The following is a 27393-nucleotide window of genomic DNA, read 5'->3' on the forward strand; positions in this document are numbered from 1 at the left end:
GTAAAAATTTTCTCAAACTTTCTTTGTTCTTATTCTTTGATTTTTCTGTTTCGACACAAGCCTACTTGTTCCAAAGGTTTCATTCCCCTTTAAGGTGCATGAAAATAATTAAAAGAAATCGCTAAGAAACTCACTCATCACCACTGAAAAAAGAACAGTGACTTTCAATATTGTGTCATTTTGGAACTTTTGAATTTTGACCTTGCCCCACATTTCAAGGCACTGCACCTCCATATGAACGATAATCACAACATTTAGGGTATCATTTAAAGGAAAATTAAATGATCTATTCATTGATATTCACTAAAACCCATGAGGAATTATCGATCAAAGTCAAAAGAAACTGCTCAAGAAACTCACTCATCACTTAGGAAAAAAGAACAGTGACTTTCAATATTGTGTTGTTTTGCAGCTTTTGAATTTTGACCTTGCCCCACATTTCAAGGCACTGCACCTCCATGTGAACCATAATCATATCATGTACGGCATCATTTTAAAGAGAATTGAATGTTCTATTAATTGGTATTAATTACACACTGATATTCATTAAAACCGAGGAGGGATTATTGATCAAAGTCGGATTTCCAAACTTCTTTTGAGGAGTTTAATATATTTCTGTGTGTTTTGATTGATGTTTTGATGTCTCGTATAAATGCCATTACCTAATATATTTCACAATAGAATTCTGTTGAATCGTATTTCTTGTAATATGCATAAATGTATGAAAAAATAAGCAGTACAAGCTATAAAATGTTTTGTAATATTTTGGCTCTCATGAGAGAAGTGCGTTCAAATTACCAAATGTTTTTCATGTTTATACATGTAGTACCATGAAGTGTTTTTTTTTCCTTGACAAGATGTTATTCAGTAAACTTGATCCTCTTCTTACTGAGGCTGATGCGTTTACACTTATCAATACTGGTGTGACTTGTCTCTTTAAGCTCCCTGACTGCCCGCTCATGACCTCTAAGGGAAAGGAAGAACTTCGAGAAGATGAAATCAAAGGTTAGGTGATGATTCATTGATAAATGAACAATGAGAAAAAAACAAACATGTATTGAATTCAAAACCTATCTTTACTATAAAGTGGGGAATATTTTGCTAAAAAATTACTTTTTAAGGTCAATTATGAATATAATTGTGAATTACTTTACAATATTCCCCAAATTTGAAACTCTGACAAGATCGCTCATTATTCAACCGTAATTGTGATATGTAACTTTCTATCGAAGCTCACTGAAACTAATTTAATTTGAATTACACTGTGTTCTTGTCTTTTCATTTCACGCTTGTTACTCTTTTGCTGAAATATTTGTATTTGTAACTTTTTTTTCTCCTTGCATATCATCACATTTTCTTTTGTTTTCTCATTCTATCTATTCTCATTTTATGTATCTTATTAAATAACAGTATTATATCTCAAGAAATTTAGATTTCATGATTGAAACATTTCTCTGTGTATCCCTGTATGGCAGAGTACGATGTGCTGATAGAATCATCATTGGATGGTCTTCATGAGATGCTTAAAGAGCTTCTGAGGAAAGATATCACACCAATAGGCTTCCATAATATATTCAAGGTATTCAAATGGATTTATTACCAATTAACTTGGTTGTTTTTTTATCTGTTTTATATGACTTTAGAAGAAATGACACTTGAAATAATCTATTGTTATGATATGAATGGGAATATTTGAAGTGAAGTTTTACTTCAGCTCTTACTACATAACAAACTTGTTTTTTATTAAATTTCTGAGTTCCCAATTTTCAAAGCGATAAGTATAGGAAGAAGTTGATGTTTAGTGTAATCCTAATTCATGACTGCTCAGTGTGCTTTTAGAGACATCTTTGGCTGTGGTTAAAAATTTGTAATCATCACCTCTACAACTACTCTCCAAATTGTAGCCTGAAGCTGAGCATGTGGGGCGTGTACTTGCCCACCTGCATTTTTCTTAGCCTTCTGCTAATTAGCTGTAATTAGATCAGCATTGAAAAATTAAAAAAAATCAGGGTTTTCCCTGATTTTTCTCATATAGCAGTTTTTCACAAGAGCCTAGGCACCTTGTTTAATGTCCAAGCCATATCTTTCCTAAAGGAGTCCATAATAGTGTCTTTTTTTTTACCAATAGACAATATAACAGGAATGCAGAAAACCTGCTGTGAGAGGGCACATAGCAAGATTCCTGATTAAAAAAATGTAATGCTGACTTTTGACAAGTTACCTTTTTAAGATTGTTCCGAGATCACTGTACTTTTATCAGATTGATTCCAAAGTGGGTTTGCAGATTATCTTCCATTATCGCGATGCAATCCTTGCTACGGGGAAATTGCAACCAGCTTTATTTTCTTGTTTTGTAAGTGCCATTTGCAGGGGAATATTTGAATGTTCAGAGTATAATTAGAGCCAGTTTTCCTTAAGAGAGAAATATCTGGAGAGACCAGTATTAAATATGTTGTAAATTTGAAAATCAGGAGAGCTGTGTAGTAAAGAAGAAAAAACAGGAGAGACAGATAGTTAACATTTTTTCTGTTCTATGCAATATTTCTAAAAAAAATCTAAAAATGAATGCATTAAACTCATAAGTTATCTTAAGGGGCCATTCCACTATCACAATCTGAAACCCGATCCTTAGATTGGCGGAGGTCGGGACAGAAATTGGTTGAAATCGGGAGAAGCGTAATAAAAATTTTGTGACAATGGGGTAACAGCAGGCCTTTTATTCAGATCGACGTGATGAGATAAAATTTTGAACATATTCAAAATTTCATGCCGATCTTCACAATCAGAAAACGCCCAGTTTGAATTGTGTGGGAAGAGGGAAAAGTGTAAACGACATGGCGTGCAGTCGTGGGATGAGTGTAATCAGGTCTTTCCTGGCGTACTGACAGCGAACCATTGGGGTAATAAATCCTCCATTCCTTTCAACAATTTTTAATACTGCAAATGATTTTTTGCTGACTCCCAGTAAATTGGCTGATTTTTCCACGATCCTGCCCAATCTGAAGGTTTGTCAAATCGTAGCAACATCGGCATAGTGGAACAGGGTTTTAATTAGTGATGACCTTTCCAGTATGCTGTCATTTAATGAGGAATCCATGATGTTTTTTTTTACATAGCATCTACATCCATGGTTGTTATCTGGTGAGGGTCATGAGAGACAGAGAGCAGTAGAGACTACCATGGTCCTTCTATCATTCTATCTGGAACATGTAGAAGATGTCACAGGGGTAAGGAAGGATGGAGAGTGGGATCTTAAATGTGAATATGCAATGATTATGATAATAATGGTAAAAGTAATGATGATGATGAAGATGATGACGGTGGCCATGACGACAATGACGTTGAGGATGGTGATGATTGTTATGATAGTATGATGATGATGATGGTGGTGATATGATGATGATGGTAGCAATGATGATAATGATGAATATGGTGATGATGATTATGACAATGAAGATGTTGTTTCTGATAACTCATTTGATAATTGAAATAATTTCAACCTAAGAAATTGCCAAGAATTCTATGACATCAGTGTCACTAAACTGGACTTCTATGAGATATGATGGTGCAGTGTTTTGATGAGATAAACCCACTACCACCCATTATCATACTAACTTTTCATTCTTCCTTTCTCTGTAGGGGCCCTCTGCCTTTACCTGTATGGGTGAAATCTTAGCCTACCTTGTCCCAAGGTGTTCAGATCCATGCATTGACGTCCGTGGTCAAGCTATAGAAGGCATTCAACTCACACTTAAGATTGCTCTACTATATGAAGGTCAGGTTCTATTTATTATCCATAAAATTTAATGTATTTTCATTTTCTAGTTTTGCTCATCATGCATTGATATTTTCTAAGGCCAAATGAGATGAAAAATGAATTTAGGAGGAAGAGAAGGTGCTCTTTTTTTTCAAACGGTTACCTGACACATTTTCAAGAATTTCCATCTGGCCTATTTCAAATTGGCCTAAGGCTTTTCTCTCGTAAGCCCTTACTTGGACTCAGAGTACAACATCAGTTTTTTTAATGGCTGGATAAATATAAACAGCAATCAAATTGATATCACTTTTGAAGGGCTGGGAAGAAAGAAGGTACAATCTGCATAATTTTTTTTTTCATTAGTGAGGTATATGAAAACAGAATTGGGTTGGGAAAGGTAAAAATACTCTTGACAAATTTGCTACCACTGTATTTTCCTTGGGAGTGACTTTGACAGGAATATAATTGATATTGTACTGGATGTCTATTACACAGGAAGGAAATTTAGACAAATACTCATGAAATATGCAAGGTTGGTATTTGCATGGTGTATAATGAACAATGAAATGTACTTGACTTTTGGTAAACAAGCAGGAATGCACACATGTTCAAAAAAGGCTAATGAGCTCATTGTACATAATTAGTTTGTGTGGCTAGGGTATTGAAATGTGATAATAAAAAGGCAACAATTTTTCTGACATATGTTTGATATGTGAGAACTTTCATTTTGATACAGATTTTTTAGCAGTCATCAAGAATGAAATTTCTTTCAAATAGAGACCTTGATTATTGCTAGATATTCAATTTATTTCAATATTTTTGCTAGTATTATTTATTTGGTAACAGGTAGGGGAGAGTGGGTATATTAGGCCACCTTTTTTTATAATTCCAATTATATCTTTTTAATATAAAGCAGTAAAAAAAACATAAGATGTGTAGGCCTGGGAGTAAACATAGACTGATCGAATGGTTTGAATGGCTTGCTGCCGATCGCTATTCGATTAGTAAAATTTACAATGTTCAAATGTTCGGCAGATCCCAATTAGACACTTGGGACCACTGGAATACTCAAATAATAGTAACAAAATGACAAGATAACATTGATAATAAGGCTGCCTTATTTTACCCCACTCTCCCCCACATTCATGGTGTAAATATATATGCAGGTTTAAGATTTTATAAGACTCAGGATTTTTACTCTCTTTTTTTTTTTTTTTAAATGGATTTTTATCAGTTGTCTTTTAAATGTTATTTCCCTTTGTGTTGTGGCATTTTGTGTGTTCTAACCATTTAATGCTCTACATGTATGTAGATTTATTTTGTGTATTTTATGTTTTCATTTTATCAGTGTCTGTGTTCAAGTAAAATTGTGCCTTCTAGATTTATTGTGGGAAAAAGAAATTGATTAGAAGAGAATTTCTTAGTAAATACATGTACTATGAGGTTAAATTAGGAATTTAAATGATTTTTTGTCATGTTTGCCTGTTGTTTCAAAAGGGAGAGCAAGAGATTATGAAGACAAGATGGTAGAAGCCCTTTCCGTCCTTCGGGGTAGGAGTACAACCACTGATGCTCAGGCTCTATTTAGTATCATAAGTGATCTATCAAAGGTATTTTCAAACAGTTATCTAATCTAGCAGTATCATCATACATTCAATACAACTTATTTCGTTGACTTCCCGCAAGAAGGAACTTATCGACAGTTTATTTTCAAAAGAATTTTTTGTTTAAAGCTGAAATGGAAAAAGCATTTCATGAACTTTCTTCTGGTACCATTCTCGAACCTAAATGTGATGTCATTATGATGTAATAATCAAAAACATTCCAACATGCTTTCCCGTTAGCGTCTTTTCTTGATCAGTGGATTTACTATCAATAACTTGGATATATCCCTTTAATTTCATTTTTTCTCTTTTCACTTCGCGCCTACCGAGTGAAGATGTCTCAGATAAGTGCTCTGTCCAACATTGAATTTTTAATGTATGGCGGCTCTTATAGGCTTTTTTTATTCCTATGTGACTCCTTTTGGTTTTATATCAATCTAAGTGGTCCCAATAAAATCAAATCAAGGTTAGGTTTATCACACTAACGGAAATTTTTTGAGTAATTTAAGGCTCTTTGGACTTCTTGTTTTGAGTGTGTGTTTGTGTTTACACGTCGCTCACACCGGCGGATAGCTCGATAGCTTCTCCCATGTATCTCTTGCGCTCTGTTCACCTTCCGTTGGTAGTGTTATATGCGATGCGGGACTTGCAATTTTTTCTTGCTTCGTCTTGAATTTTTTATTCTCGCCTTGTCTTCAATTAATTCTTGTTCTGCCTTCTCCTTATGTAGGTGGAGTTGTTTTCTACCCTGAATGAAAATTTGTCCCTTCAGTTGGTCTTTTTGGCTTGTCTTCGGACTTTTGTTCCTTGAAGCCTTCTATTGCTTAATTAATTAGTCATTAATTAATTATTTAGCGATATTATCTTATCAAAAAAAAAATTCTTCAGGTGGGCGCCTTGCTGACTTATAATTCAGAGTCTTGCTCTTAATTCATTAACGTTATTTTGTTTAATTGATAAAAAGAAGAACTTTTTTTTCCTCTTAGTTGATCTTCTTATCTTGAGTCCTTGGACTCAAGTCTTCAGAGTCTTGTCCTGCCTCTTTTTTTTAGGACTTCAGCTTACCTAAATTAATTATCTGAAATATATTTAATTAATATCAATACATTCTTTAAGGTGACCTTGGTTTTGTCTCCTTTCGTGTCCACCCCCTCCTTGCCCTTCCTCTGTTTTTCGCCCCTCTCTTTGTTCTTTCAGGTTAAGAACTTACCAGGTAAATGAGCATTTTTTTTACTCATCCTACTAACCCTAACCCCTTAGATCCGTTGGCTTGGTGTTGCAACTTTTTATGTTGCTCTAACACGCCCTCGAGTAGAGTGGGCTTGTTCCCCCTTGCTCTCTGTCAGCTTTAATTGCGTGTCGTGCACTGAGCGGATCACCTGGGGAGCTGTCTGATTCATCTGAATCTCTGGCCCGCTCACTTGCATGGGTAATTCCCGTTAATATGCAGGTGCTTCTGACTTTCTGGACTTTAGTCTGCTGGTGGGCCCCCTGATTCTGGCCGTGAATCCATCACTCTCTCAGTGGTAACTCCCTCACATCTACCCCTCAAGTGGACACGTAGATTTATGGGAAGTATCTCTTAGACTACCCTGGTCTTCCTTCTATATAGGAATTAAGATAGCCTGGTCTTTTTATTAAGCTCTACTCTCCCCAACTAGAGTCAGGGCTAGTATAGGCATCCATTCTCCAGCGGCAGCCGCTCTCTGATATGAGCACCATACCCTCTCAGCAGTCAGGCTCACTATTTACCTTGGAGCACTGCCAAGCTGACTAGCACAAATATCAGAGCTGAATGTCACGGATGTCGATAGCTTGCAAGTATCGCTATGCTACCTCTGCTCGGTGCGCCATGGTTGTGGTTAACTATCTTTGCTACAACTGCATCGAATGTCTGGAGAGAATCGTTTTTTTTTCTGTGCTTGACATCTCCCCAGTGGACATTCAGGTCGGCGAGCCCACACCTGACCACTGGGTAACTTTCCCTTGTTGGCAGGAGCGGGCGGTCCGTCGCAAGGCCGTCGGCCAAACCTAAACAGTAATTGATAGACTGCCCACAATGTGGGGTCGAGTTTGCGGGCATCTGGGACGCTCCCTCTCTGTGTTGGAATCCGAATCTCCTTACAAGACTCTTGAGATTTTATTTGACAAACATCCAGCTAGTATAGTGTTAGTCCGTCATGGATCCTGTCAGCAGTACTTGACACTTGACTTACCGCTTACTTCTAGAAATCCACAACACCCCAAGAAACCTTATCTGTCCCCGAAACTGCAGAATGCCCTCGGGTGCGATAGGGGCTTGATAACCACAGAATATGCAACTACTGATTTCCTCGACTGAAAGTACTGAGCTGGGTGGTTGAATGAAACTCTCCTTAACAAAATTTGTCTCTTATTAACGGAAAAGTGGTTAACAAGCATTTGTATCCCAGAATAAGCTTTAAAGCATGAAAATTGGAATGGGAATAGATGAAATATTCTTAATCCTCTAAACACAGACATGATCAACTTGCATATCAAAAGGAGTAGCCAAAATATGCTGTTTACACAATAGCCATAGCCCATCACCAGTTCTTGGCTGTGGTTTTGAATTTGACAGCAAGCACAGATTAATTCTGACTGGCATAAATTTCTGGACATTACTGATTCATTTTTGTGTTAGTTATTTCATCTTCATTTTATGAAAAAGGCTTCGTAAATTGATAGCTACCCCAGATAAAACTTTGAATGGCTGAAATGGACAGAGTATAAGCCAATCTATGTTATATTTAGTGTAGATACATGTATGTCTCTCTACTGAGCATGCTGCCAACGCTTTTCATGTGTTTGTATCGAACGGACTTGTTTGGCCTCGTTTAAATTGAAGCATTGACTTACGAGTTTCCCATGTATGCAACTTTCTGGAGCTCGGAAGTCAATGTTTTAATCTTAAAGTAGGCAAATGTATGACAACTCGTTATCATTGACTAGTCTAATTTGTAGACCAGCATATTGTTCTGTAAATGTACTTTTGGTTTTGTTATGAAAATAAAAGGGTTCTAAATCTTTAATACTTCACAACTTTTTATTAAAAAGATGGAATTACAAGGTTTTTAGTGTGGCAATGATAATACTCCTAATAAATAATATTTATATAAGTTTGAAAAATGAGATCGCAATTAATATTAATGAGTGAATATGCGCTCATTAATTGCACAGATGGAAAGTGGAGTCAATAGTGAAACAGGAGAATGGGAAGAATGAGGATCGGAGGCAGAATGGAAGAAGCAGAAGAGGAAGCATATGAAGAAGAAAAAAAGGGATCACGGACGATGATATTGAGTGTAAGAGTAGGAGGAGAAAGGATAGAGGAAGAGAGAGAGTATGTCGGTGAGAGAGATGGAGATTGAGAGATGACATAGTTGTAAAAGTAGGAACAAGGGGAGAGGGAGATGAACAACTATAAATTGCTCTTACAAGATGTCTGAGTACAAGACTATCCAAGCTATTAAATGGGTTTCATTGATACGGTTAACTGTTGTGGCCACAAGGGACTACTTGTGTTTACTTTCTTTGATAAACTTCTTAGAGTTGGAACTCTCCTCTCTTCAAAAGGCAATGACTTGTTTTTGTCTCGCCTGCGTAGTGGAGTGAGACATAGGTATCACTATTTCCGGCGTCGTCGTCAACAATTGTGTTGTACACCCAATAACTTTCTATAGCTTCGAGGTGGGATCACTAGATTCATACCAAAGGTCCATCTCCTGAAGGCACAGGTCAAGTTCGAATATGAGTCGAATTTGAATAAGGTCAAAGGTCAATGAACTTTCCATGACAGGCACTGTGCTGTGTTGTACACACAATAACTTTCTATAGCTTTGAGGTGAGATCGCCAAATTCATAACAGAGGTCCATCTCTTGAAGGTGCAGGTCAAGTTCAAATGTGAGCCGAATTTGAAAAGGTCAAAGGTCAATGAACTTTCCATGACTGGCACTGTGCTATGTTGTACACATAATAACTTTCTATATCTTCGAGGTGGGATCACCAAATTCATACCAGAGGTCCATCTCCTGAAGGCACAGGTCAAGTTCGAATATGAGTTGAATTTGAATAAGGTCAAAGGTCAATGAAATTTCCATGACAGGCACTGTGCTGTGTTGTACACACAATAACTTTCTATAGCTTCGAGGTGGGATTTAATCAAAATGTGCTTATAAAAAACTGCACTCTTTCAAATTTCCTACTCTTACCCTATTACTTATTTTATTTTGTAGTACTTCACTCTTGCATCATTTACTTATCATATGCACACAGATCAATTTAGAAAACCCTACTGCTAAAGTGAAGGCAAGATGGCTTAAAATCACACACAATAAGTTTTTGTCTCACCTGCGAAGCAAAGTGAGACTATAGGCGCCGCTTTTCCGACGGCGGCGGCGGCGACGTCAACATCAAATCTTAACCTGAGGTTAAGTTTTTGAAATGACATCATAACTTAGAAAGTATATGGACCTAGTTCATGAAACTTGGCTATAAGGTTAATCAAGTATTACTGAACATCCTATTAGAGTTTCATGTCACATGACCAAGGTCAAAGGTCATTTAGGGTCAATGAACTTAGACCATGTTGGAGGAATCAACATCGAAATCTTAACCTGTGGTTAAGTTTTTGAAATGTCATCATAACTTAGAAAATATATGGACCTAGTTCATGAAACTTGGACATAAGGTTAATCAAGTATCACTGAACATCCTGCATGAGTTTCACGTCACATGACCAAGGTCAAAGGTCATTTAGGGTCAATGAACTTTGGCCGAATTGTGGATATCTGTTGAATTCCCATCATAACTTTGAAAGTTTATGGATCTGATTCATGAAACTTGGACATAATAGTAATCAAGCATCACTCAAAATTTTGTGCAAGTTTCAGGTCTCATGATTAAGGTCAAAGGTCATTTAGGGTCAATGAACTTTGGCCGAATCGGGGGTATCTGTTGAATTACCATCATAACTTTGAAAGTTTATTGGTCTAGTTCATTAAACTTGGACATTAGAGTAATCAAGTATCACTGAACATCCTGTGCACGTTTCAGGTCACATGACCAAGGTCAAAGGTCAATGAACTTTGGCCGAATTGGGTGTATCTGTTGAATTACCATCATAACTTTGAAAGTTTATGGATCTGATTCATGAAACTTGTACATAAGAGTAATCATGTATCACTGAACATCCCGTTCGAGTTTCAGGTCACATGATCAAGGTCAAAGGTCATGTAAGGTCAATGAACTTTGGCCATGTTGGGGTTTTTTGTTGAATAACCATCATATCTCTGTAAGTTTATTGGTCTAGTTCATAAAAAGTGGACATAAGAGTAACCATGTATCACTGAACATCTTGTGCGAGTATAGAGTAGTATTCAAAGTCAGCACTGCTGCTACATTGAACCGCGTGATGCAGGTGAGACGGCCAGAGGCATTCCACTTGTTATATTTATCTTTCATGCACAACCTTTCCTCCATTTTTTCAAACAATAAGTTAGCCATAACACCTTAATAATTAATTTAATTTTACAATTTTACTCACATTATTATCAATTACATTCTTTTTCACTAACATTCATTTCCTTTAATACTTGCATGGAAATAATAATAGCTTCATAGTATTAACAGCATTCTTAGTGTTATCTGATTTTCTAGGGATAAAGTAGGCCTATACCATTAATGCATATGTAAACTGTCAGAACCACAATTCACCCCCTAAACTGCTGACAGCCTCAGAAGTCATATAGCATAGTTTTGTCATGCAGTCTCTTCATGACTGCAATATGCAGGCGAGACAACGCTTGGCGTTTGCCTTGTTTTCTAGAACCAACTGATCATGCTTGGTTCACTGGAGTTTTGTAACTCTCCTTCTGACCCCATGCCTTCTAAGGATAAAATCTGATGTCCTGTGCGGGTTTTTCGAAGGGATTGTCGATTAGACAATTTGGGTTCCTGAATTGGTTCAGCCCCTGTCTTTTCTCGCGAACCTTTCAGCGCAGCATCTCGCGACTCTTTATCACGCTGGTTTGTTGTTGCATTCAGCTCAGCAGGCGCAATGCACTGCTTCCGATACAAGGCTGGAGGCCCACGATGCGTTGAGCATCGTATTGTCATGCCTCCTTTTTCAAGGTTTCTCCACTTGGTGACTTTTAAGGGCCACTTTTGGCACTCCGCCTACACTTCCTGTACATTCCCTTAGAAGACATTTTATCTGAGGAGATGAGTTTTCCCTCCTCAGCCCTGAAGGTAGCAGCCTTCTTGTTTTCATATCCCTGTTGTCTTGCGTACCTTTTGCTTTAGACATGAATCCCCACGGTTGAAACCGTCTAGCATAGATTAAAGGATGTTTCCCAGTTATTGATAGTAAATCGTGAAAATTATTTTGTTACTTTCTTATTTGCAAAATAACTTGATACATCCCTTTAAATTCCCCCCCCCCCCGCCCCCTCGTCTTGCATGGCAACCTGTCTCAGTGTTCCTGCTTGTAAGAGGATGATGGAAGCTCTTTGCATGAGTGACTTGATGTGATGCACGAGGGAGATGAATGCTGCGCAAGGAATTTTGTGTGTTTTGTCTTTGATGTAGCCATTCATGTGAAATGAATAGCAATGGATTAAAGGGATGTATCCAGTTATTTCGTAAATAAGAAAATCAGTAAGTATTTTCATGATTACCTATTTTGGTCTGTTTGGGCGTAATTATTCACGCTTAAGATTAGAAAGCGCTTAGTGAGTGTTTTAATAAATTTAAAAAATATCAATGAAGAAAAAATCTTGCTCTGTCAGCAAGTTTGACAATTAGGACAGAAAATAATATACTAACTGCTAAAAGCAAAAAAAATAGAAGAGGTAGAAACACAACTTGCATTCTCTTGATTGTGTACGTTTTGTGCACATGCATATTAAGTCCCTTCTTGTAGGAAGCCGACGATTTTGTAAATGCTTTTTTATTTAGACCAAAAGCTGTCCACAATATTCTGGTATTCTTGTCTAGTGAGGAAGAGGTTCTGTTATCTAAATGTATCCATTGAGTAGATAATTTAGACGCTAAAAATTAATATTTATATTATCAAAAATGTGATTGTTCCCAGAAATGCAGAGAGCGTAACAGCTGCCTTAATGAAAGAGATGGTAACAATACTCCATTATTAGGGACTTCTGATGCAATAAGTATTAAGGGCTATATAACTATAAACAAGTATTATTAAAAAAATTGTTCATTTAATGCAATTTATGACTTTAAAAAAATGAAATTGATGAAGTGATAGTTTTTTAATCTAAATCATTGCTGTTGCTTATCGGTTTCCCTCCCATTTTTCTCTCCCTTTAATCTTTCACCACCTATCATGTTCAAATTCACCCAACCTAGGCCCTTGCCAGGAGAATACCCAGTGAACAACTAGAAGGTTTTGTATTTCTACTAATAGAAGGACTCCTTGATACTCAATCTCATTGTTCCAGTGGTGCTTGTGTAGTACTCAACACTATCCTAAAGTCAAGAGGAACTGAACTCATCACATCAGTAAGTTCATGTTCCATTTTATTACATATGCTAGGTCTCAAAGCTGTATAATTAATAATTTACTTCATTTTCACGAATGATTGTGCATTGTAGTTGATACAATTGTGACCTGCCACCCCAAAACCATCAATATGTCGACCAAAATGAACATTGAGATTTTTATTGAGCCTGAAAATTAATTTCCTAAGCTTTGAAATGATATACAGTGCGTCTCACAAAAAACGAAACCGAGATTTATCAATGATTTATCAGAACTTAACCACAAATACAATAGTCAAGTGACCTACCATTATAAAGCTTAGAATCTCCTCTTTCATCTGAAATTACATAGATTATTTCTCATTCACGCATGAGTGAGCAAAAACAATTTGAAGAGAGGATACCAAAAAGTCAATTGGCGGGCTGTATCTGGGTTTCAAAAATAAAACCACATTTTAAAAAAGTTCAATATCTGCTCTTTAATTTGGTACCTCAATTACAGAAAACGGTCAAGAAATAACAAAGTTATGGTTATTTGACATAAGGCTTGAATTTTAATAATTTCATAAAATCAAGAGGTTCTACAGGCTAGCATTCAAACTCACTTGATACTCCGTTTTGTTGACGATCAGCCATGCATTAAGTCTTTTGTTAACCATGCGATAGCTTCTGTGGGCAACCAGTGAAAACACATTCATTTGATGAAATTATGAAAATACAAGGATTGTTTTGAGGGAACATAACTTTTTTACTTCTTGACCATTTTTTGTGATTAAGGTATCAAAGAAAAGAGCAGATATTGAACTTTTAATGCATGTGATTTTCTTTTTGAAATTCAGATACCCCCGCCAAACAAGTTTTCGGTATCTTTTCTTCAAATTGTTTTTGCTCACTCATGCGAGAATGGGGAATAATCTAAGTAATTATCAGATAAAAGAGGAGATTCTAAGCTTTACATTGGTAGGTCATTTGTCTATTGTACTTATGATTGAGTTATGATAAATTATCGCTTAATCTCGGTTTCATTTTTTCTGGGATACACTGTATAATATGTTAAAATTAACCACTACAAGTTCTTGATTGAATGCAGAGAAAATTCAGCAAGAGCTTAAAAAATAAGGAGAAAACAAGGTTTGAAGTTTGGGGTACAGTCAAACCTTAGATTGCATACTGTGTAATCTCAGTGAAACTTGTAAGCACTCCTAATAAGTAGTGCCCAAGAAACTTTTATTTTTTCTTTTATTCAAATTCACGACTTCAAATTTTCAAAGTATGAAGAAGAATTGCTCTTTCAGATAAGCTGTTTTTTTTTTTATTTTTGGTTTCCGGAGACTAAATGACTATTTTGGCTATTTACAGAGAACCTTACCTGGCGACTTATGGGTGGTTTTGGGGAGGTACATGTAGGTCACAACTGATCACAAAAAATGTGATCATTGTTTAAGCTTTGCGTCACATGGCTCTGAAAGTCTTATTGCAACCACACACCTTACAACTGGTCCACGATCAGATTTAGGAACAAATCGCATTTTGCTAATTTTCTACAAATGTGAATTAAAAGTATCTTTAAATTTGAGGTTCAAATTAAATGTAAGAATACTATCATTACAAATTTGGATGATCGTAAGCCTTTATTTTTTTTAGTAAAGGCCAAATTAGTTTTAAATAGTAGCTAATTATACAATTGCTATGGTGTCATTATAACTAGACATCAAATCTGCTTGTATTCTAATAAGGATGATAGCATATTCACAGATTTGAGCATAGGTATTTGTGCAATGAATTAGAACATTACAGCATTCCATGTCTCAAAATTGGCATCAAATTCAGAAGCGGATCTAGGGGGGGGGGGGGGGGTTGGGGGGTTGCAACCCCCCAACCCCCCCCAAAAAAAAAAATCTGGGGACCATTTTTTAAAATCTTATCTTTTTTTTTAAACTTGTAATTTTATTTTATTCTATTTCTATGTATTTATTTCATTTATTATTATTATTTCTTTTTGGGGGGAGGGAGAGGGGGTTGGGCGAACAAATGTCACAGAGTCCCTTGCCCCCCCCATCAGCTTTTTTGAGGACACGGTATCAGCTTATCAGTGACAAGCTGTTCATAATAAAAGTATTAGGCTAACACTGCTTATTCCAAGGTCCCCAATTCTTTGTATCTGTGTTGTTAATTGGCCTTACATTGCAGGAAAATGCAACTTAATTTTACAAATTTTCATGGGGGGTAATTTGGCAACGACCTCTATACCAAAAATAGTGGTGTTTTAGATGCAAGAAAACGCAATTTTCACACACAGATTTTCAAAAATTTTCCCTACTGTGGGAGGGGGACACCCCCTCCCACACCCAGTGGCGTAACTACGGGGGGGGAGGCCCCCCCAATCTGCTGACCAAAAAAAAAAAACGAGGAAAAGGAGAAAAAGAGGGAGAAAGGAAGAGAAACGTAGTGGGAAAGAAGAGATTATTATGCATTATAATGGTATATCATATTATAATTATGTTATGTTATATTACATGGGAAACATTTTTTCTTAACTTAATGAAACATAATTTGCTCCTCAGTGCCTATGTTTTCATTGTTCCTGGTGCTCGCATTGTCTGTTTAACGAGATATATAAACCTGTTGTACGAAAACCTCCCGTTTTCAAGTCAATATACACCAAATATATTATTGTTTTATTTAGTGACATATGATTCTTGTTTATGACTACTTAATGTGATTGCCTCATGTTAAGGTCTTAATATAAAACATTTCCTGTCCTTGATTACGTTCGCATCACTGGATTGTGAGATATGTCTGCTCTCCATGAATTCCTAAAATCAGTCCCTAAAATGTCCCTTTTTCTGATCTGATTATCAAAAATTTTCAGCTCGCGCTTCGTGCTCGCATAATTCGGTTAGTAAAATACGTATGGTTTCGTGAATTCCTACAAACAAGCCTTAAAATGCCCCTCTTCAGATATGAATTTCTTAAATTTTTAGCTCGCGCTTCGCGCTCGCAATATTTGATAATTGAGATGCGTATGTTATACTAGTGCTTCAAATGTAATTCTAACAAAATCAGCAAGCGCTTGGCACTCACATTAGATGACTATGGTGAGAAATGAATATTATTAAGGGATTCCTAAAATATAGCCCTTAAGTTCTCCCTGTTTAAAGTCAATATATACAAAATTTTCCGCTCGCTTCGCGCTCGCATTGTTTAGCGAGACAGGTATGTATCATGATTTTAAAAAATTTGATTACAATGTTCCTTTTTCAGGTCTGAATATCAAAAATTTTCAGCTCGCGCTTTGCACTCGCATTATTTAATTACTGAGATGTGTATGTTAGTTATGATTACAATGACTATACAAGGGCTTCCTTAAAATGTCTCTATTAGGTCAGTATACCTGACAACTGAGCGCGCTTCCCGCGCTCACTAAGCGACTCAAAATTTTTGCTGGTGCCCCCCAATGCCGTGACCCACGGTACGCCACTGCCCACACCCTCCCCCCTTGCTCGCTCCGCTCGCTTGGACTCGGTCGCTACGCTCCCTCGCATACCACCCAACCCCCCCCTTTATAAAAAGCTGGATCCGCCCCTGAAATTTAACTACATATTATCCCAAAATCGGGTCGCAGACCAATCGTAAAGAGTGCAGTGGCCTTTAGCCTTATTATGCATGATTTTTATGAATGATTGTAGGCCTACATTGTGGCCAATGCAGTTTATCATAAATGTTTGTCTGCAAATATTATGAAGCTATGTATTAGATTGTTAAGTTGTAGAGCAATCACATTCCCACAGTCCTTAACATAGGTGATTAAGGCTTTTTTTTTAGAATCTTAAGTCTATTCTCATTATGTTTCATATGTTCTTTCCTCAGGTTGTAAAGCTTATAACTGCCCTCCACATCAAGCTAGCATCAATCACGTTCCCACAGACCCGTACAGGAACAATGAGAGCCATTAGAACACTAGCCTCTACCCATCTAGAACCCGTCCTTAATACACTTATCAGATTCCCACTTCCTTATGACCAGTAAGTAGAGATAGACACCGTTCTCATTACGCTTTCTAAAACTAGTTTACTGGAAACTGGTTCAGGAAACCAGTTTGGAAGATCACTTTGCTAGCGTTCCCATTTGATCACATGAAAGTGGTTTTCAAGATCATTTTACGTAAAGCGATCTTGTTGCTATGGAAACGCTCTCATTGGGGTGACACGTTTCATGCAAAATATGAAACCGCAGCGTAGGCATTCTACACCTGTCGTGTGGAGTAGAGGGCTCAAAATATGCGAAGATCGCTTCCCGAAGAACGGTTTTGTCCTCACTTTCACTAAAACCAGTTTAACGCGGCAAAGTGATCTTGAAAACTACATTGCTGTGTGGTTTTATGAACCAGTTTGAAAGATTGCTTCCATGATCGTTTCGACTGTTCTCATTACAAGTTAACTAGTTTCCACTAAACAAGTTTTATGAAGGTAGTGAGAATGGTGTCATAGACTAATACTGTCTACTTGTAAAGTGTACTTACCAGAATCCAGCAGACATGGCTTTCAAGATGCTTATTAAACATGTCAGATAGATCATTGCTCAATTTTTTTTATTTCACTTTTACAATAGAAGTTCAATCATGATACTTTTACTTAGAGTTATTGTTATAAGATAATTCTTGAAACCTTCTTGCAAACATATTACCTTATTTCCAGGTGTAGGTGAGGGTGCATGCGTGTGTTTGTTCCTGAAAATATACAAAAGTTATTGTAAAAAAGCATCATCAAATAATCAAATCATTGAAGCAAATTACTTTCTGCCTTTGATAATCAATACTTTGACAGATCTCACAACAAAATATTAAGAAAACAAATGAAACAATTCATAATGGTGTGAATGCTAACTGTAACAAAAATAATAAATATTTGAGCTGAATTTATCGAGTAATATCATAATGTTGCAAAATGCTGATGAATTTGCATAGTTAATTAATCACACATAAAAATATCAAATTTTCACAAGTGATACACATTATGTCTGCAAGATTTGCATTATTCACATGATCCATGAAAATGAGAGCTAATATTAGAAAGAATCTTGTAGAAATAAGATCATTAATGGTCAATTTGGCAGCCATTTTGTTTATGCAAATTACATGTAGGTTGTCAAATCATGAGAAATCAGCTTGAGAACAGGTCAAATCAGATTTAGCACATAGTGTAAAATCATCTGGTTCCCAACTTTTACCCCCAAATGCATCTAAAATTTTATATAGGCCTCTTTTTTTCAAAATAGCTCTAGTCTATATGAAATAACTTTTACTCAAATTCACTGCTATAAGATAATTCCTGACACCTTTGCTTGAAAAGAATGATGTCTTAATGAAAATCATATTTTCACACTCAGGGGGGAGCACTCACATACTTGTATATTGGTGGTACGAGGACGTGCAGCTTTGATGACCCCCTTTTTCAGACCTAATTTTTAGTTCTCTAGATACTCTGAATGACAAAATTTCCATTCAGAAGCTGCCCGCCCCGCTCGCAGACCCCTGCTTCGAAACAAGTCAGTTTCCTAGCTCTACCAAAATTGTCTAGCGTGAGCACCGCATGCGAGAGCTGCACGCACGGCTTCACAAACATTAACAATTCCCTCCGCTAGCAGCTCCATGCACCGCTAGTGCCCACATATACATGCACAGCGTTAGCGTGCACAGTAACTACCGTACCGCGATCCTGTTCCGTAGACCCTGTTTTTCACACCACCCAGTATATATAGTTCCCAAGACCCTTGTAATCAGTTCCTTAGATCCCCATTTCAGGTTTTTGTGAGGCACATCCCCATCAAAATATAATTTGAGTGCCCCCCTGGGTTTCACGCACATCTATAGGCATATGGTCTTATACTGATTATTGTTAGCGTATAAACCTTATCAAAGAATATGCAGTCTTTGCAGCACGTAATCCTGCTCAAATTTTATTCCTTTCAAATTACATTTTATATTTGTCTTTTGGGCATTTTTAATTCCTGACATGTTTCTCCCCCATAAATAAATTTTCATGAACCACCTTAGTGTATCATGCATGATATACTGATTCTTTTATTCGCCAGACACATCATAGAGTGTTGGCGTACATTAGCCTGTGATGGCAGTCTTCTGCAGGCCGTCTATGATAGATGTTTGGATATGATGGCTCGTAATGTACATGTTGATGAGAAGATAGATCCTAAATCCAAGAAAATCCTCTCCAAGGTTGCCAATTTGATGCCGTTATCTGTAAGTATAGATGTTACTTTACTTTCTTCAAAATGTATTCTATTTTAACCCTAAAAGGACTGGGCTATTTGAGATGTATACAGGACATTTAATCTCCGCAGCCATTTGCGCGATCGCACCAAATTTTTTTACTTACATTCTAATCAACATAAGATAAAAGCCAGTATAAAAAAAATTTATAAAGATTAATTCTTAATCATTAATTAATAGAATGTGCAACTTCATTCATGAAAAACATTATTTACAAATTTTAAACCCAATATCTTATAAGAATTTTCCTGTCAGAAATCATCTTTGCATAGGTTTTAACGAAGAAAACTTGCCAAAGCCAAATTTTTCCAATGTATTTCTTTGTTAACATATGTATTTTTATGTTTTTATCTTATGTTTTCAATGTTTTTTTTAAAATGAAAATTATCACTGACCATGTAACAACTAAATTTAGCCAAAAATTGATTAAGTAGACCAATTACATGTAGAATGAAAAACAATCACCCTTTTATGAATTTCATCTCCCATTGTCTTTTTACGCAAAGTATGAAAATGGGTCATTTTCAGAACAACATTGTCTCTTAAAAAGTCATGTGGTGTTGCGATGCTCTACCTTTACGTTGCATAAATGGTCTCAAAAATTGCACAATAAAAAAAAGTCATGTAAATTTCATGCGCTATCTTTGTTCGTTCTGGAAAGCGCCGGTAGAATTAATCAGTAACTAATGAGTGAAACAATTTAGTATTGAGTGTAATAATTGTGTAAGTTGTAGATATTGATGTAATGTCTCTAGATCCTTTTAATGAAATGAGGGTAAGAATTAGGTTTCATGCATGAGATTCAATCAAGAAATTAGTTAGTCTTAATTTTTGAATTGTGGTAATTGCACCTGATTGTAGAGGTTTTTGGTAAGCACCAGAGGATATGACTTAAAGTCCTCGTCAAATCATAACCTAGGAAGTTTTCTAAGTCAAAGCACTGATTGACTAAGTGAATTACCTAGCATTTGTAAAGCATTTTACTTAATCAAGACAAATGTAAGTAAAATTCTTGCTAATTACCATTGTGATGTCACATTGACTAAGCCACAAGGTATGTATCTACCTATCTAGCTATGATTGACTACATTCAAGTGCCCAAATATCGGACGGTTCCAAATATCAGACAAAAATGACTTCAACTCCCTCCCATACTACTACAGGGACCCGCATTGGCAGGGGACTTGTGTGCATGTGATACATGAACTTACCTTCTATTGAACTGTATACACAATACACCCAGGATGCAGCTCAAAGAAATATTTCAGGGGTACATTCCATGGTTTTGACTTCCAAAGATTCTTATGACCATCGCTAATTTGGGACTCCAAATGATTGATGACCAAAAAAATCTTGTAAGGGGGAAGCGATTTTTTCCCCTGGAAATATCGCCATCTTAAAAAAAAAACTGCAATGGCTGCCGTGGGGTTTCCCCATGGCAGGAAATTTGACACCCCTCCAAATATGGCACTCTTCCAAATATCGGGCATTTAGGCTGATTGAATTGGAAATACATGCTGTTAACACGCTTGCTTTTGAGAATGAAGTCGCGCGCAACTGAGCTAAGAGGTCCGATTAGTATTTACCGATTTCTATATCAAAATTATTAATAGTAATAATCAAAATCGGCATTTGAAATAAGTTGTTTTCTCAACAATCAAGCAATTATTTTGGGGTTTAGAACGCGATTTAAATTGCCAAAATTGATCACAGTGCACAACTTTATGCGTCCGATATTTGGCAAAAAACAAGCTTCTGGTAGTCACTAAATAATTTACATTTAGCATATTTTTTAAAAATCTATCTTTTTATGACATTACTATTCAACATTTGTACCACAGAAATACACATGATTTTTGTTTGATTCAATGATTGTATTTTTTGGGGGGTCCAATTACACTTAAGTCTCATATTTGGGCACTTTACTCTATGTATGTTGTGAATTGCTCACAAGTGCCAGACTTAAGCCAGGCAGGAACTGGCTTAGACTGATGTAAAATAATTAGCAAAAAGAGACAATTGAATATAAACAAAGATGATAAGCAGAATACTGAGTAAAATACTTTAAACTCTAGCTTAAGTAGCAAACTGAGTACTGGCCCTGGTACATGTAGTCAGGATCAATACCACATCAACAAAGGATGCTGGCATACTGGCTTGCTTTTAATTAAGGTTCGGATTCTGAGACCATTCCTCTACTGATGGAGTTATCCCACTTCCATTTATCCTTACCTGTGAAATGTTGCAGTCGGTCTATATTTTTCAGGTCTTTGGTTCATTTCTTCTTCATCAGGTTGTATCAGCTCTGACTGAAACATTCCAAGTGGAGGAATCAGAAGATGTTGTTACTGATAACTTTCCAAGGTTGTTCTCGTCTCTACTGATCTACATTGGCTCTTGCGTGGGTAAGGTCAAACCTCCGTCCCTCAAAGCTGATCAGATCCAACAACAAGAGATTGTCAATGTGAAAGATGTGAAAGCATTCAACAAGGCCTTGGCTGTTATCTGCCCTAGCTTGTGAGTCATGTATTATATGCACATCTTTGTGTAGGGAATGAAGATTGCAGCGTTCTCGCCAGTGTATAATACGCATGGTGCAAACACCATGCGTGCGGAAATGGAGACCAAGTGGAACCATGCGTAAAATTTCAGCGACATGCGTGGCGACATGCGTGGAAAAATTAAATGGAAATATTCATTAAAAAAAAATACACTCCCTGAACTCATCTTAGTGATATCAACTTAATTTATCGGGTTGCGCCGAAGTCCCACCAACTTAAGACCACTTACAGGCCTCCTACGCCACGGCTAGGAAAGTGGCAAGGCGCCCAGCTAGCTCGCGGCTGCTCGCTACGGTTCTCCCGACTCCCTGGTCCTTTCATTCTCTCCCAGTCATCACTGCAGACATAAAAACCACACACACAAATTCTCTCCCCATCATCACAAGATCAACTCACTGCAAACATTATACACACACAGGACACAACGCAAGCACATGTTTGACCGTGGTTTGACCCTGGCAATTGTTTCTTCGAAGTGATTGTTTATAATTTTTAGTGCTGTGATGATAGAGTGATTTCCGTGCTTGACTGATATCTGATTTGATTTAATCCAAGTTTGAATGTGTGGTACTTGGTTTACTTGAGGTCTGTATGTTTACTGTTTAGTATTTTTAGCCCATTATTTGTCAAGAAAGATCTGCATTCGTGTCCAAATACAATGTAAAAAGATAAAGTTTTTGTAGAACTTTCGTACAATTCTGAGAAAAGTAATTTTATCATACAATATACCTGCAAGCCTGCAAATGTGAAGTTGAAATTATTTAAATGGTGCATTTAAAAAAAAGACTATCCATCATGAATGCCGTCCAAAGCCTCTCTTTGCAATTAAATTTACCCTGACCTAATTTCTCAACACAGGCCATGTAGCAGCCAAACCCAACACAGAATGAAAAGGGCGGCAATCTTGTAACCCCCCACCGCAAGAATATCAGATTTCCAAACATGTGCTTCTCAAGATTGTGCAATACTAGCGGAGACAAAGAAAGTTATGTAAACAACTCGCGGAGGGTTGGGACTAGTCTTTGTTTTCAGTCACTTAAGAAAATGGCAAACTGGATAAAGGTGAAATACATCATTTAAAAAATGATTGTTTGGAATGAAAAGACTAAGATTAAAGGAAATATGACTGAAAAATATCCATAGTTCAATCGCTAATTTCATTACTGACAGAACAATAATATGTGTTTTATTAACTTCTGGTCAATATTCCAATATGACAAGACTCCCATTTAAGACTAGCGAGCAAATGATGGTGGGGGGGGGGGTTCTGGAATGAAAACCCCCCCCAAAAAAACTTCTCACACAAGTCACACACAAATCCCTATGTACTTTGATGATACAATCACAAGTGTTGCTTAACGCAACGCACATGCTCTGTACTGGCTTTGCACAGTCACAGAAATACACACAACACACACGATGCATCACGGCATACACTGCAGGCTCCAAGCAGAGAAAGTTTGTCCTCTGCTCGAAGTAAATCATTCTGTCAGCCCCAAATTCCATGTTTTTTCTATCTCAGTGCTTGGATTCGGCGCTGGCTCCCAAGCCTACTGAACGGCAAGTATCTGTGCATTTATGTGCATTTGTGTGGGCTTAAAAAAAAGCCCCAATGGGGCTTCCTTAGCGTCTCTATTTGATGAAAAGGCCGTCGCTTCCGCACGGGAGGGGTGAACCCCCCTCCCGCACCCACCCCCCAGGAGTGGCAGCACAAGTCCCCGACATGCGTGATTTTTTTTCTGGCGAGAACGCTGGAAGATTGATTGAATGGTTTTACTCTTTCAAAAAGATATCCTTATTTTCATGGTTTAACATGCTCAGAGATGATTGGAGATTTAGATCGTATAGATGAGAATGACTTCCAGCCAACACAATCAAATGACCTGTTGACTACTGGTGAAACTTTTTTTTTTATCGTACTTAATATGTAAGGCAGCGCTTCTCAAATGGTGGGCCGCACGAAGCTCCAGAGAAGAAAACAAAAATAGGGGGAAAATTATAGTTTATTTAACATGTTATATTTATTGTCCGAAAATGGTAGGTTTGATCGGTCTCCGTGGGTCAAACAAAGCTAAAGGCACTCCTATAGGTAGCATGTTGTGATATACATACACATTGTATGATGGTTTTGATCTAACTTTGATGTGAACCTCAGGCCTCATGTGCACGCATATTGTGTACGTAGTTAATTATCGCCCATTCACTGGGCCTTTATTTCTCAAACTGATTGCTTCGAATGTGCGTTAGAGCTTTATGTTCAAATTTCAAGAAACATTCATAAAAATGGACCAAAAGGGTGAGGGAGGAAACAAATCTATTGTTGAAAAGTCTCAGAAGGTAACTGTGAGAAATTATGACCCTGAATACATTAAATTTGGAATTATCATAATTCCGCAGTGATTCAAAACCAAAAGCGCTGTGTGTCGAATGTGCTGAAGTTGTTGTCAAGTGAGGTGCTTAAACTGTCAGAGTGTCAGAGACATCTAAACACAAAACATCCAAAGAGTGTAGGAAAGCCAAAAGAGTGTTTCCAGAGGAAAAAGTCTGGATGTTATTCACAGCAGATCACTTACAGATGGGGGGGGGGTAGTTGGCCCCAGATATTTCATGAGCAGAAAAAATAAAAAGAGAAAAGGAAAGAAAAGAAAAGAAAAAGGATAAGGGTGAAATATAAATTTATTTTTAAAATATTGTGTAAAAATCTATCATAAATTTGGATTTTTGTAATAAAAATGTCTAAATTTTTGCTTTTTTGCTTGTCTCCTCGAGACAAGTAGTCATATTTTTTTTCTTAAAGTTTGGTAGGTGGGCCTCAAAAAAAAATCTGAGAGTCAAAGTGGTCCTCGAGTAAGAAAAGGTTGAGAAGCACTGATGTAAGGCTATGGGAAGTCAGCCTAATGATGATGATAATTAAAGAAATGCCTCATGTATGATGATCCATCATACGCCTAATGATGGATCATTAGGCGTATAATTAAAGAAATGCCTCATGTATGTAAAAAAAATAGTGTACCCAAACTGTGCATGCTTTCTTGAATATTGGATGATGTGAGAATCACAGTTTTCGCATTCTCAATTCCTGATTTTTGTATCACCAACTAGACTTGAAGGCAAGACTTAGGGATCCAAATGTCGTCCGTCCGTCTGTCACAAACATTATGACACGTAACTCCGTTACTGTAAGTCACTTTTCATCCAAACTTGGATGGTAGATGTACTTAGGGGACCTGCATGTTATGCTGCAGTCTGAGGTCACATGTTAAGATCAAAGGTAATTATCAGGTCAACGTTAAAGTTTACATGCAAGACTCTCTTATGACACATAACTATGCAACCGTAAATCACTTTTCAATAAAACTTGGATGGTAGATTTACTTAGGGAACCTGCATGTTGTTTTAGTCGCAGGTCACAATGTAAGGTCAAGGGTAATTTTCAGGTCAGCGTTAAAGTTTACATGCAAGGCTCTCTCATGACACACAACTCTGCAACCAAAACTCACTTTTCACCCAAACTTGGGTTGTTGATGTACTTAGGGGACCTGCATGTTATGCTGCAGGTGGAGACCACATGGTAAGGTCAAATGTCATTTTCAGGTCAATGTTAAAGTTTACATGCAAGACTCCCTTTGACACATAACTCCGCAACTGTAAGTTACTTTTTCACCCAAACTTGTGTTGTAGGTGTACTTTGGAGACCTGCATGTAATTGTATTCGGAGGTCACATGGTAAGGCCAGAGTTCATTTTGAGGTCAACATTTAGGTTTACATGCAACACTCTTAATATGACAAATATTATTCCATCCCAGTTATTGTATCCCCCGAACAGAGTTCGGAGGATACTGTGGATTTGGCCTCGTCGCACCGCGTCCGCCGCAGCAGAGATTTCCTTGTGAGCACTCTATCAGCTGCATTTCTTCTCCAATCTCCAAGACTCTCCTATGACACCTAACTCCGCAACCGTAGGTCACTTTTCAACCAAACTTATAGTATAGTATAGTATAGTAATGGTTTATTGGCAAATAATACACGCTTGGCAGCCAGTGGCTGAAATATACATGTTTACAAAATATAAGAACATACAAAGATATTTTACAAAGAGTACATAATAAAAAAAAAATAGATGTAATTACACAAATATTTTCATTAAGATGGATCTAATTACATAAATGAGTTCTAAGTGTAAGTTAAATTATAAATCGCATTGAATCACATATTGCATAGATAGACAGAAGAAAGCAAAACGAAAAAAAAATGGTAAAACAAAGGGAAATCATATTCAGGAGGTCAGCAAAAATATAATAGACCAAGCATTGAAAGATTCATTACTGATCAATGAGTAAACAACATGAATGTGTAATCATCTTATTAAAGTTGCATTAATGTTGCAAATAAATAAAAAGAAATTAATGGAATTGTCAGAGATAGAGACTTTAAATAAACACTTCGAAACAGGATATTGAATTGATAAAAAAATGAAGAATATATATTATACCGATTTCGCAAAATCAACAAACTGGGTTATCAGAATGAATATCGATTCCACTGTTTGCAAGACATTCATAAAGTAATACACAAAACAGAGTTTTATTTCTCGGATTTCTGAGATTATAGTCAATACACGATTATAAAAATGAAACGAGGTGGTACCTTTTATCCGGATCTACAATTTTCTCAAAGCATTATCCCTTTGGCAAAAAAAAAATATGAGACATTTTATGACATTCTAAATATTAAAAAAAAAAACAAATTGATCCCAAAGGTTTATAAAAAAATATGAAAGAAAGATCACCTCTGCTTACGAAATCATGTAGGATTTGAATGAATTATTCTATCGACAACATATCTTACTTTCGGTCCTCTGGACAACACTAAGAAGTTAGCTTTAAAGACCTATGATCACTTAAATCAGCGTACCCTGTCATACAGCTATCATCTTATTTCAAATAACTTTCAATGATTCTATAAATAAATTAATTACAAAAAAAATACAACAGTTAACCGAATCTTGTCATTAAGACATCTACGGCGTTGAACTCTAGAGGCTTTTATTAATTTACATCAATAACTGGGATATACCCATTTGATTTACTAGTTCATTACAATGAACCTGCGTTCCGAATATAGAGTACACAACTTTTCCTGCTCGCGCTGCATCTCCCTACCAACGCACTATCCCAAGATCGTCGCGCAATTTGGCGTCCATTTCCTCTTACTTTCGCCTGCAGTCGAGTGCAGTCGCAAGCTAAGTACACTCTCAAAATTGCAATTCTGTTTTCCGTTTGGATACTTTATTGTGCAATTCTTCCCTTATTTCAATCTTATTTTCTCTCATCTAAGATTGTTGTAGGATTATCACGTCGCGCGGAGCTTCCGTGATATTATTTTAACGTTTCTTGTCCCTCTTCGTGAGTTTGTTTTTTAAGATACGTTGTCTTCACCTCTCCGCCCCATAGCTCCGCGCCTTCCTGCTCGGGCGTTGTCTTCGTTTTCTTTTTAATTCTTTTAATTCTTTTTATTCACTGACTTCTTCGTTTATACGACTCGTCGTGAATTTAATTGATTTATTTCTCCACAGATAGGTTCTGTAGGACGTCAGGAGCGTCGTATTCCAGCCTCGTTTCAAGTTCTTTGTCTCTTGTTTCGAGTTAGTTGATTGTTC

General features: G+C 36.8%; 1 protein-coding gene across 1 annotated transcript in view; it reads left to right on the plus strand.

The window, feature by feature from the left end:
- The window catches only part of LOC121408090 (maestro heat-like repeat-containing protein family member 1), a 145047-nt gene that overhangs the window by 73705 nt on the left and 43949 nt on the right, over positions 1-27393 (plus strand). The window contains exons 21-29 of the mRNA XM_041599430.1: positions 869-1005; positions 1476-1579; positions 3117-3227; positions 3640-3775; positions 5255-5367; positions 12752-12904; positions 16754-16908; positions 18977-19142; positions 21466-21689. Of these exons, the coding sequence (XP_041455364.1) occupies positions 869-1005; positions 1476-1579; positions 3117-3227; positions 3640-3775; positions 5255-5367; positions 12752-12904; positions 16754-16908; positions 18977-19142; positions 21466-21689 (1299 nt within the window). The remainder of the gene's footprint in view (positions 1-868; positions 1006-1475; positions 1580-3116; positions 3228-3639; positions 3776-5254; positions 5368-12751; positions 12905-16753; positions 16909-18976; positions 19143-21465; positions 21690-27393) is intronic.

The sequence above is a fragment of the Lytechinus variegatus genome, chromosome 2 (assembly GCF_018143015.1).
Source record: "Lytechinus variegatus isolate NC3 chromosome 2, Lvar_3.0, whole genome shotgun sequence".
Classification (NCBI taxonomy): Eukaryota; Metazoa; Echinodermata; class Echinoidea; order Temnopleuroida; family Toxopneustidae; genus Lytechinus; species Lytechinus variegatus.